Here is a 20,139-nt window from a genome sequence, read left to right as displayed (position 1 = left end):
AAAACTTTTGGCTTTAGTCCTTCCGTTAACTTTCCGTTTAAAAAAAAAACCAAAACTAACGGTGTGCCACGTGGCCCAATCATGACACGCCACGTGGCACACTAAAAAACAGAAAAAATCAATTTTTAATTATTTTTTTACTTAAAAATATCATTAGTCCCTGCACTTTCAGTATTTTTTGATATTAGTCCCTGCACTTTTGTATTAGTCCTTGAATTTTATTTTATTTTAAAAAAAAAAAAAATACTTTCAATGAAATTATTATGTTTTAATTATTGTTTTGTTCATTATTTTTATTGAGAATAATCATAAAAAAATAAAATCAAAAAATCTTTGTTCATTATTGTCGTAATATAGTCTATTGTTCGACTTTGAAAGTACAATTATATGTTAATTAAAAATAATGAACAAAGATTTATTTTATTTTATTTTTTTATGATTATTCTCAATAAAAATAATGAACAAAACAATAATTAAAACATAATAATTTCATTGAAAGTATTTATTTATTTTTTTTAAAAAAGTTCAAGGACTAATACCAAAGTGCAGGGACTAATATAAAAAAATGTTAAAAGTGCAGGGACTAATGATATTTTTAAGTAAAAAAATAATGAATAAAATAATAATTAAAAATTGATTTTTTTTGTTTTTTAGTGTGCCACGTGGCGTGTCATGATTGGGCCACGTGGCACACCGTTAGTTTTGTTTTTTTTTTTTTAAACGGAAAGTTAACGGAAGGACTAAAGCCAAAAGTTTTAGAAAGTGCAGGGACCAATACCAAACAAAAAAAAGCGCAGGGACCAATGCCAAAACTGGGCGAAAGTGTAGGGACTAAACACACATTTAAGCCTTTAGAAAATGAAAAAGTTGGTAACATAAAAACATCTCAAAAACATGTAGCACATAAACCGTGCTAATATGAACTTGTATTTTTTTATTTTTCTTAAATATGCTTGGTATTTCAAAATATTCCATTGTAGCTATTTTTTCTGTTCTAAAATAGTTGAAGTCTATTGAAAATGTTTAATGATGCAATGTAAATAAGTGGCATGAGTATCTATGATCAATAGTGATGTAATAAAGGGTCAATGATGTAAGGAGCAATTTGGCACACAAAGTTTTCAGTCTATAGGATACATCCTTTTGGCTATTACTATTAGGAATTTAGGAGTGAATATGGTGAAGCTTCAGTCAAAACGAATGATTAAGCATGAGATATTGCTTTTGCTCATTCTATTTAAAGCTTCATTTGCTAAGCATTCAGCTGCTTCTTGTGGATCCTCTATGTGACTTATTAGATTCACAGCTTCTTGATTCTTCATCACCTACACATATATTTGAAGATTCATTTACTTCAAAGAATTATTACTATGAAAAATGATATTTTCCTTTTGTTTAATATTTAAATAAAGAAATATGGATGTTATATTTGAGAGTGTGGATGGAACCAAAAAAGAATTCTACTATTAATAGTGATCTATCTTACCTCCCATATGCCATTGCTTGCTAGTATCAAAAATTCAGTATCAGAATCAATACTTTCACTTCTGATGACAAGTTCTGAGCTGCTAGATTGCCTGTTAGCTACTGCATTTCCTGATTCATATGCTAGTATGAGATAAATGAACAAAATATGAGTCCATTTATTGATGAACAAAAGAAACAGTGACAAAATATATTACGGTTTGTTTTCTTTAACATATGTGAACATTTTATTCCAAGTTCTAATAAAGCCAAACACATTTTTAATATTGGATACCTGAAAATATTCTGCGAGACCAATGTCTTTTGGCTGATTGTTGGTATGTGTCAGTTTTCTGGTGAGCCATTCCATCTTTACACACAACAACTCTGTAATTGCCTATATTAGCTATTACAAGTTTTTCTCCATTGATTACCATAACAGATGCTGAACCCATTCTACATGTCTCTTCATATCTATGTTCTTCTCTCATCTTTGCCCTTACACCTAGATAAGCTCTCTTCATCATTTCTTTGCTTTTTCTCCATATTTGAGCCTAAGAAGCAATACATTATGATGCATTTAAAAAAAGAATCTTTCATAATAAAGTGACCAATATTTAAAGGAAGCATAGTTTGAAAAAAGAAAGCATTTTTAGCAATACCATCTACTTAATGAGCTAATAAAAATGATGTTTACTCAAAGTACCTCTTGAAGCTTCTTAGCAAAGAAATAGGATTGCATGTACTTGGTAACCTTGTCTCCAACTAGTGGATCAAAGATTCCAAAATACCACAATTCTGTTTGATCCATTTGCTCTCTCTGTACCACAACTGAATCAAAATCTGAGTAATCAGAACCATCTTTGATCATATGATGCTCCACCACTTGATAACCATGTGTTACTGGTGTCATCCATGAAGGCTTCTTTGCTGGCATGAGCCTTCTCTTCCTTCCTAGAAATCTTAGCAGAAACCTTCTCAACCTAAATGCCTGTCCAAATCAGTAGTTAGATTAGCTCCACACTAACACAGACACCAAACACGACACTGATACGTAGTAATAATTTAAGAAAATAAAAGTAATTGAAGTAACTACATGTACTGACACATGTTGGACACTAAACACACACCATTGATCTATAGTGTCTAAAGAGTTTATGGATGTGTCATAACCTCTCTCAAATAGCCACTAGATAAACTCAAATAAACAAACGCTAAATAGAAGCTCAATGTAATGTAATGTAATATGGAAATAATGGAGAGAGGACATTGACTTACCTTGAGCTTGAGATGAAGATGTCTGATTCTCATATTGTTCAATATTGTTTGATCAAAACATGAAGGGAAAATTAACTTATATTTGCAGAAGTTGACTAGAAAAGTTAGTAAAACAAGTATCCTAGATAGAAAATAAGACAGAACTCAATTCATTTGGTTTTTGGTAATATATATATATATAGCTGTTGAGTAAAAAATGGATTGGCCTTTTTTTCTTCTCCCTTGGCGCTGGCTACAAGGTTGGTTTAATGGGCACATGCAAAATCTAGAATAATATTGTTCCAAAAAGAAAAACTTAGACTCAAAGATAGATATACCCTTGGGAATTCCCAAGCTACTAAATTGAATTAACCATTTCAGCTAAGAGGACTTTGAATAACAAGTTAAGGTCAAGCTCTACTTATTTGCACAAGGTTGGCATGAGACACACAGTTTTTTTTCTTTTTTTCTTTTTTAATGGCAGCATGACACACACAACATGATCTGAGGTGGATTTTGGTCCAATCCATGATGTAGGTTTAATTATTGCATATGATCTGAGGTAAATTATTACTCCAATCAATTTGTATGATCATTCTTTCCCCCTTTTAAGGGTTATTCTTTTTCTTTGACGGATTTTATGGGGTATTCTTAAGTTTGTAAGTTAGTGTCAACTATTGGGAGATGACTCGGTCCCTAGGGTGTAGTTTATTATTATTATTTTTAATTAATATGAACTTGTTTCTTACTCTAATATACTCATATCTGTTCTTGATACTCTACAAAGATTTATAACTTTGATTCATGTACAAAAAAAGTTGAAAATGGGAACAATAGAAGAATAAATAAATAATTGTGAACGGCAGAGGACATAAAAAGATGCTGGAGAAATGACAAATGGCACATAAATATTCACGGCTTTTTGGTTACGCTTCACAGTGTTGAACGCATTCTTTTAACTTTAAATGGAGTATTATTAATTTGGTGTCAATACATTAGTTTACTTTTAGTTTAATTAATAGGCATACATAGAGGTTAATTCAGTTTATATGAACAATGCATAAATATATATAATAAATGTTATATGTCAAACTTTGAACACCTTGTTTATTTTTTTTTATGTTAAACTTTTAATCACTAAACTACTTGATTGGAAAAGAAAAATGACATATATTATACGCAGAATAGATCAACACTATCATCCAATTAAAAATATTATTATACTATATCATATAACTAATTTCATAATACTTTTTTGATTTGGTAGAGTATAAAATGATCATTGTATTCCATTGCAAAACTATTGGTACATCTCAATTTCGGAAGATGAGGGACTTGTGTAAGCGTGGTTTTCTTCTTGATTATATATTTTTTTATACATATATGATATATTCGTGGGCGATTTAATTCGAGACAATTTGCATATTTGATTTTTATTTTTATGCAAATACATTAAACATTTTGAATGTGTAAAACAGAAGCTACTGAGGATTGCTGCTAGTTCAATCTACGTTGCCATGAAAATTAGAAAGTATTTAATGGTCGTGCGGTTTTTTTAGCCATTCAGAAGTCAACGGGGTTTGTAAAATAAAAAAAACTAACATAGACGGGAAGCTATGAATGACATATACAAACATGGACATGACAGTAACATGGATAATTAAAAAAAAATCATATAATTTAAAGTAATCATATGTATCGGTATTGTAATGTGTATCTGACATTGTGACACATCTAATCTAAGATGTGTTTGTATTTGATAGACTAGGAGTAATTAGATACCACCTTTGTCCTTTATTTTACTTTTTTAAATTGAGGCTCAAGGTCTTTCATTCATTGATTCATCAATAATACAAAAAGATTAGAATGATGATTAGTTATGGATAGAGCTTCTCTAACAAGTTTATGGGCAACACTATTTGTTAGATTCCGAATAAAACTTACGCTAAAATGTTGTCAAATGGAAATAAGATATCTTTTTTTTTAAGGAATGGAAATAAGATTTGTTTAAAATACAAGCTAGATCATATAAATAGGAGTATCATATAGTAACTTGTAAATAGGGATAAAAATACTTGTTATTTTTCATTTTTACAGTAATAAGTTTCATTTATTAAAAAGTTAAAATAAAGATAACACAATGAGTTGCTGGATACATGCATATATTGATATCAATACTAGCTATCGAGATAGGTAGATACATGCTAACGAAGTTGCTGGATGAGGTGAAGGACAATCCATCGGAAAAAGACTTGTAACAGTACGGCTCCACTGGGATGTTGCTCTTTATCTTCTCTATTGTCGTAATGTTCTTCTCTATTACTAGCTCACAAACACTCAAGAGCTTTCAAAAGACACATGTTTTCCCCTCTCTCAATCTTTGAAGCAACAAAAGCCTCATTTGAGTCCCCACGACACATATCCAAACCAGTAGAAGTAGATGGAAAAATCAACATTCACATTACATTTTAAGAAACCATTCGGAGGGAGTTTCCAACGAGATTAGGAAACCTGGCAACTAGTAGTAATCGACCCTTCCCACAAGCCATCATTTAAAGCTTAACTTGAATTGGAAACTTTAAAAAAGAACCTTAACTTTAACTTTTCTCTGTGAATATGCACATCCAAAATGTTCACAACCATGGACGATTGAAACATCGTGAACATGCAAATGAAAACTACATGAATGAATATACCTAAGTTCACTTATTGGCATGTCGCCTATACTGGAGCATGGACTAAACATACAAGTTACTGGTGGATACTTCAACTGTACAGTTAAAAGGAGGGTGTGTTAGTTCCTCCTCTAGGGAATGTTGATGATGACTACAGTAATCATAACTGCAATATTAACAACAAATAATAATTAAACTGAAAACGGGTGAGTGGAGAATTATTTTATGAACAAACCAACTAGTCAAATTATGAACCTTAATTTTGCAGGTGATATACCAAGATAGTATGGTTACAAAATTGACATTAAGCACTCTCAAAAATTGACATTATGCAGGTAGGTTGAAACAATCCTATCCTATTCCGCATTTTGATTGGATCTAATATTGAGCACGCTAAGTTCTTACTCTGCACTAAACATCATGTACAATTCTTACTCTACACTAAAACATCATGTATAATTATCTTTGGAAGTATGTTTGTAGATATTCAATAATTAACTTGATTAATTGTTTATAACGTTATGGATGCCCTGGGTAGACACCACATTGAATCTAATGTAAGTTTAAATCATAACACAGCATTGCATAACAGTTCAACATCGTTGCAGTGTAGTGCTGCACTTCATACGAATATCAACTATGCTCATGTCATAGGAATCATCATTTCTTTGGCCATTTCTACAATATTACAGGGAGTAGCTAGATATATCTACTACTTGTTATCAAACATAAAACAATACAAAAGTTGCAAGACTATTACGACAAAACATACAACTTCCAGGCAAATGAATATGCTGAATTGTCCTAGACTTGGAGTGATCAAAAAACAATTAAATAAAAAGTCACACCCTCTTCTTCCTCTGCTAACAAATGTTGGAGAACTTGAGTAAGCATTTGTATCGGTATAGTACCATGTCATGGATTGGAATTGTATCTAAGCTAAATGAAGTTGCCATTTAAACTACCAACAGATTATAAACAAGAACAGAACCAACATTAAAAAATAAGCAAACCTAATAACAATAAAACCTCTAGCTCTTGCTTGCTTGATTATATATTATCAAAAGACCGACATTAAAAAATATGCAATCAAAAGCAAAAATGGAAAACTGAGTACCAACATAAATCTCGTAACACAAATATCTTAGGATCAAACATTTAACTAACTGTCTTGGTGATAAAAAACACTCAAACATCCAAGTTGTACTAAATAGAAGGAAATCAACAACAAAATTTGAAAATTGTATCATGAAGGAATGCCTAAGCTGCGGTCTTCCTCAGCTTAGCAAGTTCTTGCCTAACAACACCAGCCCTCTGCACAAATTGAAATTTAAGAACATCAATACTACATCAGAATCAGAATGAATGCAACCTAGACACAATTTGAAAAACAGAATCAAACAATTTGAATTCATTTTATCTTGTGCAACAGTAACAGCTCATCCATAATATTAAGCCCATTTACACTATAATCTACAAATGAAATTATTTATACAAAACAGGGTCTACCTTAAAAGCATTTTTCACACCAGCTTCTATAATAGCCACTTAAACTATAAGCTGCAATTAAGTTGTCTATCCAAAACAGGTCCCTAACTATAAATCACTTGACAACACTAAACAAAAACACAATTTAAAATTATACCTTAATCTTTGCCAACATAATCTTGAACCTATCAAAATCGTTAAGGGCAGCCCTCCTCTTCTTAACAATCAATTTCCTTCCCCAGGAGCTCTTCTCCCACTTGTTCTTCACATCTATCAAGTTCAAACAAAACCAATTACCACAAAAAACAAATCCAATTTAAAACAAAAATAAAAATAAAAACAAAATTAAATATATAGATAGGTTAGTAGAAAATCTACCTGCAGCTTCCATGGCTTTGACGAGATCCTTCTTCTTAGGAACCCTCTTGATATCAATCTTGATATCAGTTAGAGAAAGCCTCTTGAAATTGATTGGGACTCTCTCCATGTCAGGTGCATCAACAAGAGCCTGCAAAACAAACAAATCACAAACATTTTTAAGAAATTAAGCAAATGGGGTTGGTTGAAAATAGAAAAAGCTTCGAAATTTGAAAATGGGTTACCCTAGTTTGGTCGATAACATCAACGATGACAACGAGCTTGCCATAATCTGGGCCATAGTTGACAAGTGCAACTCTTCCGATCTCAACAAACCTCTTGAACGGCTGAACAAAGAACACACAGTAAGATTATAGAAAGATTAAGAAATGGAATTGAAACAAAGATGAACAGAGAAATGTGATTCACCATTTTCGATTTTCTGAGGCACTCGCTCGCAGCTGAAACTAAGGTTGGAAGAGTGTTTATCAAAATTAGGGTTTTTGTGATGTTTTATAAAGAGGGGCATTGGAATGGGCCTATCTTCGGGTATGGGCCCAAAACAACAAAATTCATATTTGTTTTCGAAATTTTCTACTATTTCCTCCTCCTCTTTACTTGTGTTAATGAGTGATGAGTTCATCTTCTTTTTTAGTTGCATTGTATTCTAACATTTTTCAAATTAAATTTTAAAATATTTTAAAAATAAAATGTTAGAAGAGTGAGTATTTTGTATTCTAAAAACTTTCTCTTGAAATCAAATGCTAAGATGTTTGGTCACTCAATTGTTTCATAGCATTATTAGTGATATTACCCTAGGAGAATTTGGTCATTCTGAGTGGATTTCGTAATTGAAGGAAGGATCTCATATTATGTTGAGACATAAGGCACATTCTCCTCAAATTGATACCAAAAATATTATGATGGACACGATATTAACTTACGCTTAAGACCCACCATCCTCAACCTACTACAATTAGACAATTCAAGTTTGTTTATAGAGACAAACAAATGATTCTTTTGCGAGAGTAACCACATCTTCTTATAAATAAAATGTCTAATAATGACAATTTTTATTTTAACCTCATGTCTAATAACTTATCTAACTGATAACCGACACTGTAAATATTAATAATTTTTTAATTTTTTTTTCCAATTAAAAAAGAATAAGTGGACTCATTTCTTCGTAGTGCCGTCGTGGGAATCACTCACTTTGCAGATCTGAAAACGTACGTACGTGAATAAAACAATCAACCAAAAAAACGAAATTACGTTATTTAAGTTAAAATACTGATTTGCGCCTGCGATTGTTGTTGTCAGTCACAGATCATCGCTGTTCTTCATTCTTCAACTTTGTTTCACATGTAAGCCTTTCTCAATTCTTCAATTCTAATTCTTTACTTAATGGATCAATGTTTCTAACATTCAAAAGTCCTCAAATTTTCGATAATTACTTCATGGCCATGCAATTCAACTCATTTGCATTTCATTATGGGCACAAAACTAGAGTTCAATTATGTAAGGGTGATGATCAGCTATAAGCTTTATGTAAAATGGAGACTATTCATTGACTTAATTTTAAGATTTTCATGCACTGTTAGGATATTTTAAGATAAAATGGCTTCTTCTGTATCTATCCTTTTAGTACTGTACATGCTATTTACCTTTCATCATTCCTGCCTTTTATGAAAGATCTGTGTTTTTATTATCCATTTTATATTACGAAATTTATTATCTAGTCAAAAAGAAAGGAATATATCTTATATATGTGTAGGGTGATAGGTTGATTTTGGGCCTGTTTGGATAAACAGCTTATTCGCAGCTTAAAGCACAAGTGTTTATCATGATATGCGCTTTATAATCTTGATTAAGCTATTTTTATGGCAAAGGATATAATGACGCTAAATTCTTTTTGTATATGCTCTAAGTTGTTTTTATAAGCTAGATTGAAGAGCTTATGAAAATACGTTTGAAAAAGCTTATGAAAATTGACAAAACTTATGTCAGTCAACAGGCACAAATAAGCCAATCGAAACAGCCCTTGGTCTGTTAAATTTTACTTGTTTGTTTATTGAGTTATGCATGTGTCATGTGCAGCAAAACACAAAAATGGAAGGGACTGTTTTCGCTGCTACATTGGAAGGAATAAAGCATGTAAAGTCTGAACAGGGAGAAATTCTGTCACAGCCTTTCTTGGATGTGTGCAAGCATATACTTCCTGTTATAGGTAATTGCTCTATGTCCTTTGATTTGTTATTGTTGTAAGACGAGGATAGTGAAAGGAAAACTTGTTTATTTGACATGTTTTATTTTGTGAGGGGAATATAGAATGGCCCGTTTGAATAATCAAATGTATATTAAACAATACTATAGCTACCATAAATTGAATCTAATATTCCAAATCAATTCAAGTAGCATTGAAGCCTGTAACCTAAATAGCCACTATCTGCAGCTTAAAAGACCTTTGTATCTTTATCGAGCCTACTTCTTTACCTTACTCCTCCTTTTATTCGACACATTCTAGCATGTTTATTGCAAGGTAACTCCGATGATTGTATGGCATGTTTTAATGTATAAATTTGTTTCTTTAATTATACTGTGGAACTGTTTATGCAATATCACTGCATTTGTGGCGTCTGCGCTTTTTACCCCTTAGCAATATGTGAACATTTTGTAGACTGTTTTTAACCTGTCTCTTGGTTATTCAAGTTTCTAAATCATTTTAATTTTAAGGAAATATTTCATTAAGAGGAAAAGGAATAGAAGACAGGAGGATCTTGGACCCATCTCTATCAAAAACATACACAAACATATCTTTTAATCTGTAAAAGTAGTTGATTACAATCTAAACTCTACAACTTAAATATGTAAAACATGATAGATTGCAAATCATTTTGTTACAATTTGATGCCTGGTCTGTCTCAAATGTGCCATAATATGACTACTTGTATCATTGTTGACTGATCTGGTGTTATTCTTATGGCAGATAAGTTTGGAGCTGCTATGACCCTTGTCAAATCTGACATAGGTGGTAATATATCGGTATGTTTTGTCACCTGTTTTTATCTTGTGTTTTTCATCCCGTATATATATCTCATATGATTGCTTGCAGCTTTAGATCAATGTAGTATTTTTGTTTTCCTTAAGATGACATACCATGGTTATATGGCTATACTATACCTTGAAGTGTATGCTGGGTGTAGATTCATTTTTCAAATTCATATTTAATTGGCTTGTATATATATATATAATTACGCTGTACTACATTTTATAGAACTTTTGGCAAATCGTATGTACCAAACTTATATTTTTTATCGAAAAAAAAACTTAAATTGTATTGGATTCAACAATTCAGATGCCACATATTCTTACTCTACACTATTTTGACTTTCACCGCAGAGATTGGAATCCAAATATTTATCTAATCCAACCAAATTCAACTGCCTGTATAGTTTGGTACAAATAGAAGTTGAAACTAAAACTGCCAAGGCATCATCCAGTTGTACCAATGGACTTCTCTGGCTTACAAGGTAATGAATGCCAAACAATTACTGCTTAACTTATAATTCCTACTGTTATGGTGTTCACAAATCTATTATTATAGAAAACTTTCTTGACATTGTGATGTTCCAAGTAGAGTTTGTTTTGCATGAGTAAATGAACAGTCAAAATAAAGATCAGGAAAAAAAGGATGCCAATATATGCATAAGATTCCGAAAGGATTATTTTAGCTAGAAATCTGATAATATAAGTTATGTCAATGCACGTGCTTTCCATAATTTGGGACCAAAAATGCAATATTATACTGGACATAATGAATAGAGATTCTATAAAGAACAGTAATGTGTGCATACATGCAAGAATGTTTACTATGCGTGGATGATTTATATTATTTCTATTTGTTCTAATTGAGTCACTTTTTCAAGGTGTGTTAGGGAAGATTTATAATATTTTTATTATCTTTCAGCTCAATGGTGGATCTTTTCAGTAGCTTCAATTATAAAGCTTTTTATTTTTCTTCAATTTATGTTGAGGTTTTGTAGCTCGGAATTATTCGTAGTTTACTAATTTTGTTTTCCCATGGTCAGAGGCCTCAGCAAATGCTTATTTGTTTCCTTTATGTAATTTGTTAGTATTTTAATTTATGATACATTTATTTCTGACATGTAAAATCTTCAGAGCAATGGATTTCTTGGTGGCACTGTTCCGAAACTTAATTGAGCATGCGGATTGGTCAATGTCACAAGCCTGTACTGATTCCTATAACAAGACTCTAAAGAAGTGGCATGGCTGGCTTGCTAGTTCAAGTTTCACTGTAATGGATTTGTTTTCTATTTTTCAGGAGTGTTCATGTAGTATATGGTAACATGGTTTTGTAACAAATAGTTTACCTACAGGTAGCGATGAAGCTTGCTCCTGATAGGAAGAAATTCATGGAGGTGATACAGGGAGGTGGTGATATCAATGCTGACATTGAGCAATTTTGTACTAGCTTTTCTCCTTTCCTTGAAGAGAATCACAAGTTTCTGGTAATTTTTGTTTTAGTTCTTTTAGCGTATTAATGATGATTGCTGACATTAATCTACAAGGCCTGAAAAAGGAGACTGAACTGTGGACTTTGGATTCCCTGCATTTTGAAAACAAGGGATTTACACACATTAATTGAGATCAGTCGAATCAGATTACATCTGCATGAAATCATCTGGGAACAATGTTCATCTTGGATTTGAGATTGGACTGCCAAGATCAATTAATGTGTCATGCATTTACTGCACGGAATCCAAATCCCTGAAACTCTGCATTATCGTGTTCTTAGTTAAGCCATATTTAGAAATATATATATATTTTGTTAAATAAAAAAAGACCAATACACAAACACACACACACACACACAGTGATTGCAGCTCCATGATAAAAATATTAATTTCTTAAAGGATCTTTGAACTTAAAAGCTTGTTGTTTTGGCACAGGCTCGATTTGGATTGGATGATATGAAGGCTTCATGAAGGATGGATTCATGGACAGAAGTCTATTGAGGAATGGCTCTTGCATTCTCACTCTCTGTTTTGTTTGAGTCCTTAAACTCTGTGTTTCTCTATTGGCATCCAAAATAATGGACATGATAACAAAATTAATGACCTATAGTCATTTACCTTACAAATGACTTGTTTTTTGTTTGGTGAATGGAATGTTGGGATAAACGCAATTTGGTTTGGCAAGAAACAAACTTATTGAACTATATTCGCATGCGGTTAATATAAATATTGATTATCTATACAAACAAGAAGAGTGATTATTTTCAGCTTTATCAATAAAAGCAAGAAGAGTGATTATTCAGTTTTTGAAAGAACATGACTGTTGTTTACAACTGAGCATTAAGACACTAACTGAACTCTAGCTAGAAAAGAAAAAAAAAAAAGACTTTATTTTTAAGGGAGAAAAAAACAGACTTGATGGGATGTGTAAACTGTAAACTGTAATTTCGTTTGCCAGGACAAGAAGGGTGTGTAAACTTGATGTCGTAGGTTTTATTTTCAACCAAACCAAAATTGCCTTAAAAGGCAGTTCTGATACTTCTAACTAACACACTTGGCACGTCAACCCAAAATATGAGAACAATTCACACCACCCGTAGACCAAATTCATTTTGTTTCACATAGCTCTTAAATTTTTAACTAATACTATGATATCGTTTAATGATATTTGTGACGAAATAATTTATCAACTAAAAAGATTCATTTTTTTTGCCAGAGCAACCGCGTCTTCTATTAAACAAATGTTGTAAGCATTTTATGTATAGAAAAAAAAAATCAATAATCACAATTTTTATTTTAACCTCATGTCTAACTTATCTAACTGATTACCAACAATGTAATTTTTTTTGGTCAACCGACAATGTAAACTTAATGAAAAAGAACAAGTGGATCAAAGAAGCCGTTATGACTTCATTTTCTTCATTCTTCAACTTTGTTTCACATGTAAGCCGTTATCACTTGCAATTTTGTTTTGTTTAACAAGAAATTCAATTGTTCAATTCTAATTATTTAATTAATGGATCAAAGTTTGTTGCATTGGAAAGTTGTGAAATTTTGAAAAATTAGTACATGGGCATGCAATTGAACTTCATTTTGATTTTTTTTTTTCCCAGTAAAGTTTTGATTTTTAATTTATTTTAAAATAAGCAGCTCAATTCTGTGTGTGTTCTTTGATTTCCATTGGTGATGGGCACTAAACTAGAGTTCAATTATGTAAGGAAAATAAATTGTGATGATCAGATGCAAGTTATTATGTATACTTAGCTATAAGCATTATGTAAAATTGCTTCTCACTGGCTTAATTTTTAGATTTTGATGCTTTGTTAGGATATTTTAAGATAAAATTGCTTCTTTTGTATCTATCCTTTTACTAGGATATTTTGAAAGATCTGTGTTTTTATTATCGAATTTATATTACGAAATTTATCATCTAGTCAAAAAGAAAGGAATATATAATATATATGTGTAGGGTGATAGGAGTGGCTTTATGTTGATTTGGGGCCAGTTTGGATAAACAACTTATTTGCAGTTTATAGCACAAGTGTTTATCATGATAAGCGCTTATGTATAAGCTTGAATAAGATATTTTTATAGCTAAGGATATAATGATGTTAAATTCTTTTTGTACATGCTCTAAGTTGTTTTTATAAGCTAGATTAAAGAACTTATGTAAATAAGTTTGAAGCTTATGAAAATCGACAAAACTTATGTCAGTAAATAAAGCACAAATAAGCCAATCGAAACAGGCCCTTGGTCTGTTGAACTTTTATTTGTATGTTTATTGAGTTATGGATGTGTCATCTGCAGCAAAATACAAAAATGGAAGGGACCGTTTTCGCTCCTACATTGGAAGGAATGAAGCATATAAAGTCTGAACAGGGAGAAATTCTGTCACAGCCTTTCTTGGATGTTTGCAAGCATATACTTCCTGTTATAGGTCATTACTCTACGTCCTTTGATATGTTATTGTTGCAAGACGAGGATAATGAAAGGAAAACTTGATTATTTGACATCTTGATGTGTTTTATTTTGTGAGGGGAGTATAGAATGGCCCGTTTGAATAATCAAATGCGTATTAAACAAAACTATAACTACCATAAATTTAATCTATTATTCCAAATCAATTCAAGTCTATGCAGCATTGAAGCCTGTAACCTAAATAGCCACTATCTGCAGCTTAAAAGACCGCTGTATCTTTATTGAGCCTACTTCTTTACCTTACTCCTCCTTATATTCGACACATACTAGCATGTTTAATATAAGGCCACTCCGATGATTGCACGTCATATTTTAAAGTATAAATTTGGTTCTTTAATTATACTGTGGAATTTATACAATATCTCTGCATTTATAGCGTCTTCCCTTTTTACCCCTTAGCAGCATGTGAACGTTTTGTAGACTGTTTTTAACCTGTTTCTTGGTTATTTAAGTTTCGAAATCATTTTTTTAAGGAAATATTTCATTAAGAGGAAAAGGAATAGAAAACAAGAGGATCTTGAACCCATCTCTATCAAAAACATGCACAGACATATCTTTTAATCTGTAAAAGTAGTTCATTACAATCTAAACTCTACAACTTAAACATGTAAAACATGATAGATTGCAAATCATTGTGTTACAATTTGATGCTTGGTCTGTGTCAAATGTGCCATAATATGATCACTTGTATCATTGTTGACTGAACTGGTGTTATTCTTATGGCAGATAAGTTTTGAGCTGCTATGGCCATTGTCAAATCTGACATAGGTGGTAATATATCGGTATGTTTTATCACCTGTTTTTATCTTGTGTTTTTCATCCCGTATATATATGTCATATGATTGCTTGCAGCTTTAGATCAGTGTAGTATTTTGTTTTCCTTAAGATGACATACCATGGTTATATGGCTATACTATACCTTGAAGTGTAAACTGGGTGTAGATTCATTTTTCAAATTCCTGTTTAGTTGGCTTGCATATATATAATTACACTGTACTACATTTTGTACAACTATTGGCAAATTATATGTACCAAACATATATTTTTTATCGAAAAAAAACATAATTTGTATTGGATTCAACAATTCAGATGCCACATATTCTTACTCTATACTATTTTGACTTTCACCGCAGAGATTGGAATCCAAATATTTATCTAATCCAGCCAAATTCAACTGCCTGTATAGTTTGGTACAAGTAGAAGTTGAAACTAAAACTGCCAAGGCATCATCCAGTTGTACCACCGGACTTCTCTGGCTTACAAGGTAATGAATGCCAAACAATTACTGCTTAACTTTAATTACTACTGGTATGGTGTTCTCGAATCTGTTATCATAGAAAACTCTTTCTTGACATTGTGATGTTCCAAGTAGAGTTTGTTTTGCATGAGTAAATGAACAGTTAAAATGCAACATGATACTTGACATAATGAATAGAGATTCTATAAAGAACAGTAATGTGTGCATACATGCAAGAATGTTTACTATGCGTGGATAATTTATATTATTTCTATTTGTTCTAAATGAGTCACTTTTTCAAGGTGTGTTAGGGAAGATTTATAATACTTTATAATCTTTCAGCTCAATGGTGGATTCTTTCAGTAGCATCAATTATAAAGCTTTTTATTTTTCTTCAATATATGTTGAGCTTATGAAGCTCGGAATTATTCGTAGTTTACTGATTTTGTTTTCTCGTGTCAGAGGCCTCAGCAAATGCTTATTTGTTTCCTTTATATAATTTGTTAGTATTTTAATTTATGACACATTTATTTCTCTGACATGTAAAATCTGCAGAGCTATGGATTTCTTGGTGGCAGTGTTCCGAAACTTAATTGAGCATGCAGATTGGTCAATGTCACAAGCCTGTACTGATTCCTATTACAAGACTCTAAAGAAGTGGCATGGCTGGCTTGCTAGTTCAACCGTCACTGTAAGGGATTTGTTTTCTATTTTTATGAGTGTTCATGTAGTATATGGTAACATGGTTTTGTAACATAAATATTTTACCTACAGGTAGCGATGATGCTTGCTCCTGATAGGAAGAAATTCATGGAGGTGGTGATATCAATGCTGACATTGAGCAATTTTGTACTAGCTTTTCTCCTTTCCTTGAAGAGAATCACAAGTTTCTGGTAAAATTTCTTTTAGCTTATTAACGATGATTGCTGACATTAATCTACATGGCCTGAAAAAGGAGACTGAACTGTGGACTTGGATTCCTTGCATTTTGAAAACAAGGGATTTACACACATTAATTGAGACCAGTCGAATCAGATTACATCTGCATGAAAACATCTGAGAACAATGTTCATCTTGGATTTGAGACCAGACTGTCAAGATCAATTAATGTGTCATGCATTTACTGCATGGAATCCAAATCCCTGAAACTCTGCATTATCATGTTCTTAGTTAAGCCATATTTAGAGATATATATTTTGTTAAATAAAAAAAGTCCAACACGCACACAGTGATAGCAGTTCCATGATGAAGATATTTATTTCTCTAAAGGAACTTTGAACTTAAAAGTTTGTTGTTTTGACACAGGCTCGATTTGGATTGGATGAATTGAAGGCTTCATAAAGGATGGATTCATGGACAGAAGTCTATTGAGGAATGGCTCTTGCATTCTCACTCTCTGTTTTGTTTGAGTCCTTAAACTCTGTGTTTCTCTATTGGCATCCAAAATAATGGACATGATAACAAAATTAATGACCTATAGTCATTTACCTTACAAATGACTTGTTTTCTGTTTGGTGAATGGAATGTTGGGATAAACGCAATTTGGTTTGGCAAGAAACAAACTTATTGAACTATATTCGCATGTGGTTAATAGAATATTGATTATCTATACAAACAAGAAAAGTGATTATTCAGTTATTGAAACTAAAACAAGATGCTTAAATTAAAAACAAACATCATACATGTTTTTATCTTCCTTAAAAAAAAAAAAAATAAATACATGTTTTTATCTAATGCGATACTTCTAACTAACTCACTTGATACGTCAACCCTAAATATGAGTACAATTCATACCACCCCTAGACCAAATGCAAGTTGCTACACGTTGCCCTTAAAATTTTAACTAATACTGTAATATTTTATTTTAATTTTATTTTGAGGCTTATTTTCTAATAAAAGATTATTTATTTTTGGAGATCTAAAACAAGGTTTTGAGCTGCTTTATGCTTGGACCAGCCATGTGTGTGCAAAAGTCATCGTGTTAGACATCATGAGGGCTTATGCTGTTAAGGGACGGTTGAATCCAGCTGTCGGTCGACATAACTAACCCTTGAATCCAGCTGACGGTTGCGTCACTCTTATCTTTTTATAACCCTAATTCAGACTTCATCCACTTCCCTCTAGAATTCTGATTATGTCTTTGGAAAGAGAAAGTATTATAGAAGAAAATGAGGTATTATAGAAGAAAACAAACTTCAAAAATACACTTCCTTAGTTTGAGTGTATTATTCTAAAACACAAATTAAAAAAGAAAGGAGAAAGTAAACGTTAATAATTCAAAATTAAAAGATATATATGGAAAAAAGAAAAAGAGATGGAAGAAAAGTAGTTGTAAATTGAAGTGACAACACCATGTAAGATAAGATGATGATGATACAATGTCATAACAATATAAACAAGAGAAGAATAAAATATATCCTGCTCTCGAAATCTCTCTCTAAAACTGAAATTATTTATGCCAGAGCACTATTAATCACTTAAGAGGTGTCTATTGGGCTGAAGGCCCTGGATCTGTGAAGGGGATATCAGTTAAGGAATCAGCCTTAGACGACTTTCGAGTTCTAGAGGTCTTTCTTGTGGAAGAAGTTTCCTTATCCTTTTCCTCCGACGATGATTTTGCCTTTCTGCGAGATTGTTTTGTAGTTGGGGGCTTGCTGTTTTCTTCATCTTCATTGGATTGACGACTTTGTCGGTGTCGTCGAGTTGTCTTTGTGGATGCTCCTTCCTCTCGTGGTGGAGACGAGTTCGTTGAGGATTGGTTCTCTGATGAACGCGGCCTTGATCTTCGAATGCTGTTTCTCTTCCCTTCTCCTTTTACACTATTGGTGTCTCCTTTTACTCTATTGGTGTCACTATTATTACCGTTATCTGCATCCATAGTTATATTTATTAGAATTCAACAAAATTCTGTCAAAAATAGTTATATACCAACAACATGAAAAAAAGTTGAAATTATTGTTACTTGTTAGGCAAGTCTATTTTGCAACTTCTTTAACATTGTACACTAGTCTAGGATTAAATATAAATACCATAACTTCTTTTAACATAATTGTTTTGACTATAAATAATGAAAGAATCAAACCTTGACCTTCAGAGGTCTTTGCTCCTGTTGAAGGTTGTTGTGTTTCTTTGAACTCTGTCATCTGCAAAATTTAACATTTAATTTAATAAACAATTAATCAAGTAGTGTGGGGGTTCATTTTATTGAAGGAGAAAGAAAAAAAATGAACATTTTACCCAGCTAGGTTTATTTGTCTTTTCATCTTCACATCCAATATGTGCCAAATGCTTTACATCTGTTGGGAACCCAATTTCTATCTCCTGTTCTTCATCCTCATCTGGAAAATTCTTATCCTTTAATTTTTTTCTAATGTGTAGATATATATATTGAAATTCATTAGCACTACTAAGGTTTTGAAAATATATGTAGTGCATGTTTGTTTTCACGGTGACATGACTCTCCATAAAAAATGACTTATTAATTTAATTTTTTTTGTGACATAGAGACTTACCAAACATCTGAGATATGTATCTGAGTCCTTTAAGGAGACCTTTCACTTGGCCTTTCACCGCGGTCGAGGACATCTTTACAGATGTACCACCTCCTTGATTCATTTTGCAATACTATGTATAAACTTTCCACTTTAAGGTGTTGACACTTTCAATCTTCAATGAAATCAACTACAATTTTCTGAAAGTCGAAAAAATAATAATATCAATCATACAATAGATCTTCGGTCATAATATAAGATGACATATGATCATAAATTTGGAAGCTAGCATACGACAATGACAACGTTGCTAACAAATGAACGGCATTATTATCAATCACATTACCTATTTACCAACTAAACTAATCATCATTTCATCTCATAAAGTTATGATCATCAAAATAATTGGAAAAATATGATATAATACAAGAAAAATGAACGTGACAATTAATATACCTCCAAAAAGAAATGTTGGAATGAACCATGCACTAATTTGTTGGCCTAATTCCCAAAGCTGAAAACCATAAATTAAGCATCAAACAAAAATGATGAATAAAGAAAAAATGTGAATGTTGATGACAACATGGGAGGAAAAGTATAGGACAGTTCTTGGCTGGAAAGGTTTGGAAAGAGAATTGAATCTTAACCAAACCAACCAAAAAGAGGGAGAGTTTCAGGAAAATCTCAAAAATCAAAATTGAAAGCTTACTGGATTTTGATCTACAAGCCCCTAACGGTGGCCATGCAAATCAAAACCAGTAACTAAACAAGTTTTTTTTTTAATGGACATCCATAGATGTTGCAATCTAATTTTCATTTTCTTTGGTTATATTTGTGATTAATATTAGCAACCTATTTTTAGTCATAAATTATGCGACAATAACGCTTTCAATTCTCAAATGTATAATACATATTCCATGGCATTTCTCAATTTGGTGAATAAATAAAATACACTTAGTTATTTTTTGCTGGAATAATTATTTATAGAAATTTTAACTTTTGGCCACTCACTAATATGCATTAATTCATGGTGGTTTTCATTGTTTAAAATATAATTGCCAAAATATAATAGGATGAAAATAGGAACACAAAATTCATATGCGTTCTCTCCATTGGAAAATAACTCGAGGAAGTGGAGATCTTGACCATTGATCTCC

The 20,139-nt window shown here is 31.9% G+C and overlaps 4 protein-coding genes and 1 pseudogene across 6 annotated transcripts; 2 read left to right on the top strand and 3 right to left on the bottom strand.

Annotated features, from left to right (window-relative positions):
- Positions 1–1,058: 1,058 nt before the first annotated feature.
- LOC11431212 (putative protein phosphatase 2C-like protein 44) lies at positions 1,059–3,430 on the bottom strand. 2 transcript variants are annotated; one of them, XM_003590788.4, is made up of 5 exons: positions 2,743–3,430; positions 2,171–2,455; positions 1,760–2,018; positions 1,487–1,596; positions 1,059–1,325 (listed from the first exon to the last, which is right to left on the bottom strand). In XM_003590788.4, exons 1-5 carry the CDS (start codon positions 2,773–2,775, stop codon positions 1,188–1,190), a joined length of 825 nt encoding a protein of 274 aa, XP_003590836.1. In that variant the 5' UTR covers positions 2,776–3,430; the 3' UTR covers positions 1,059–1,187. The 2 variants fall into 2 exon arrangements, with proteins under 2 accessions (XP_003590836.1, XP_013468718.1); XM_013613264.3 differs by having other exon boundaries at positions 1,487–1,608; positions 2,743–3,426.
- Positions 3,431–6,413: 2,983 nt separating this feature from the next.
- Positions 6,414–7,795, bottom strand: LOC11431211 (probable 60S ribosomal protein L14). The gene is made up of 5 exons (XM_003590787.3): positions 7,671–7,795; positions 7,487–7,588; positions 7,263–7,392; positions 7,042–7,154; positions 6,414–6,710 (listed from the first exon to the last, which is right to left on the bottom strand). The coding sequence occupies exons 1-5, from the start codon at positions 7,671–7,673 to the stop codon at positions 6,657–6,659; spliced, it is 402 nt and encodes a 133-aa protein (XP_003590835.1). The 5' UTR covers positions 7,674–7,795; the 3' UTR covers positions 6,414–6,656.
- A 634-nt stretch (positions 7,796–8,429) lies between these two features.
- LOC11423138 (glycolipid transfer protein 1) lies at positions 8,430–12,522 on the top strand. 2 transcript variants are annotated; one of them, XM_003590786.4, is made up of 7 exons: positions 8,430–8,605; positions 9,339–9,468; positions 10,228–10,283; positions 10,641–10,771; positions 11,421–11,556; positions 11,639–11,770; positions 12,212–12,522. In XM_003590786.4, the coding sequence occupies exons 2-7, from the start codon at positions 9,351–9,353 to the stop codon at positions 12,245–12,247; spliced, it is 609 nt and encodes a 202-aa protein (XP_003590834.1). In that variant the 5' UTR covers positions 8,430–8,605; positions 9,339–9,350; the 3' UTR covers positions 12,248–12,522. The 2 variants fall into 2 exon arrangements, with proteins under 2 accessions (XP_003590834.1, XP_039684510.1); XM_039828576.1 differs by having other exon boundaries at positions 8,433–8,585.
- Positions 12,523–12,642: 120 nt separating this feature from the next.
- On the top strand, positions 12,643–17,065 carry LOC11425626 (glycolipid transfer protein 1-like; annotated as a pseudogene).
- Positions 17,066–17,820: 755 nt separating this feature from the next.
- LOC11432794 (CRIB domain-containing protein RIC3) lies at positions 17,821–19,668 on the bottom strand. The gene is made up of 5 exons (XM_003590784.2): positions 19,439–19,668; positions 19,004–19,182; positions 18,729–18,829; positions 18,574–18,634; positions 17,821–18,359 (listed from the first exon to the last, which is right to left on the bottom strand). The coding sequence occupies exons 2-5, from the start codon at positions 19,104–19,106 to the stop codon at positions 17,980–17,982; spliced, it is 645 nt and encodes a 214-aa protein (XP_003590832.1). The 5' UTR covers positions 19,107–19,182; positions 19,439–19,668; the 3' UTR covers positions 17,821–17,979.
- Between the last annotated feature and the right edge of the window lie 471 nt (positions 19,669–20,139).

The sequence above is a fragment of the Medicago truncatula genome, chromosome 1, assembly GCF_003473485.1.
Source record: "Medicago truncatula cultivar Jemalong A17 chromosome 1, MtrunA17r5.0-ANR, whole genome shotgun sequence".
NCBI lineage: Eukaryota > Viridiplantae > Streptophyta > Magnoliopsida > Fabales > Fabaceae > Medicago > Medicago truncatula.
This window is presented reverse-complemented; position numbering and strand designations above follow the sequence as displayed.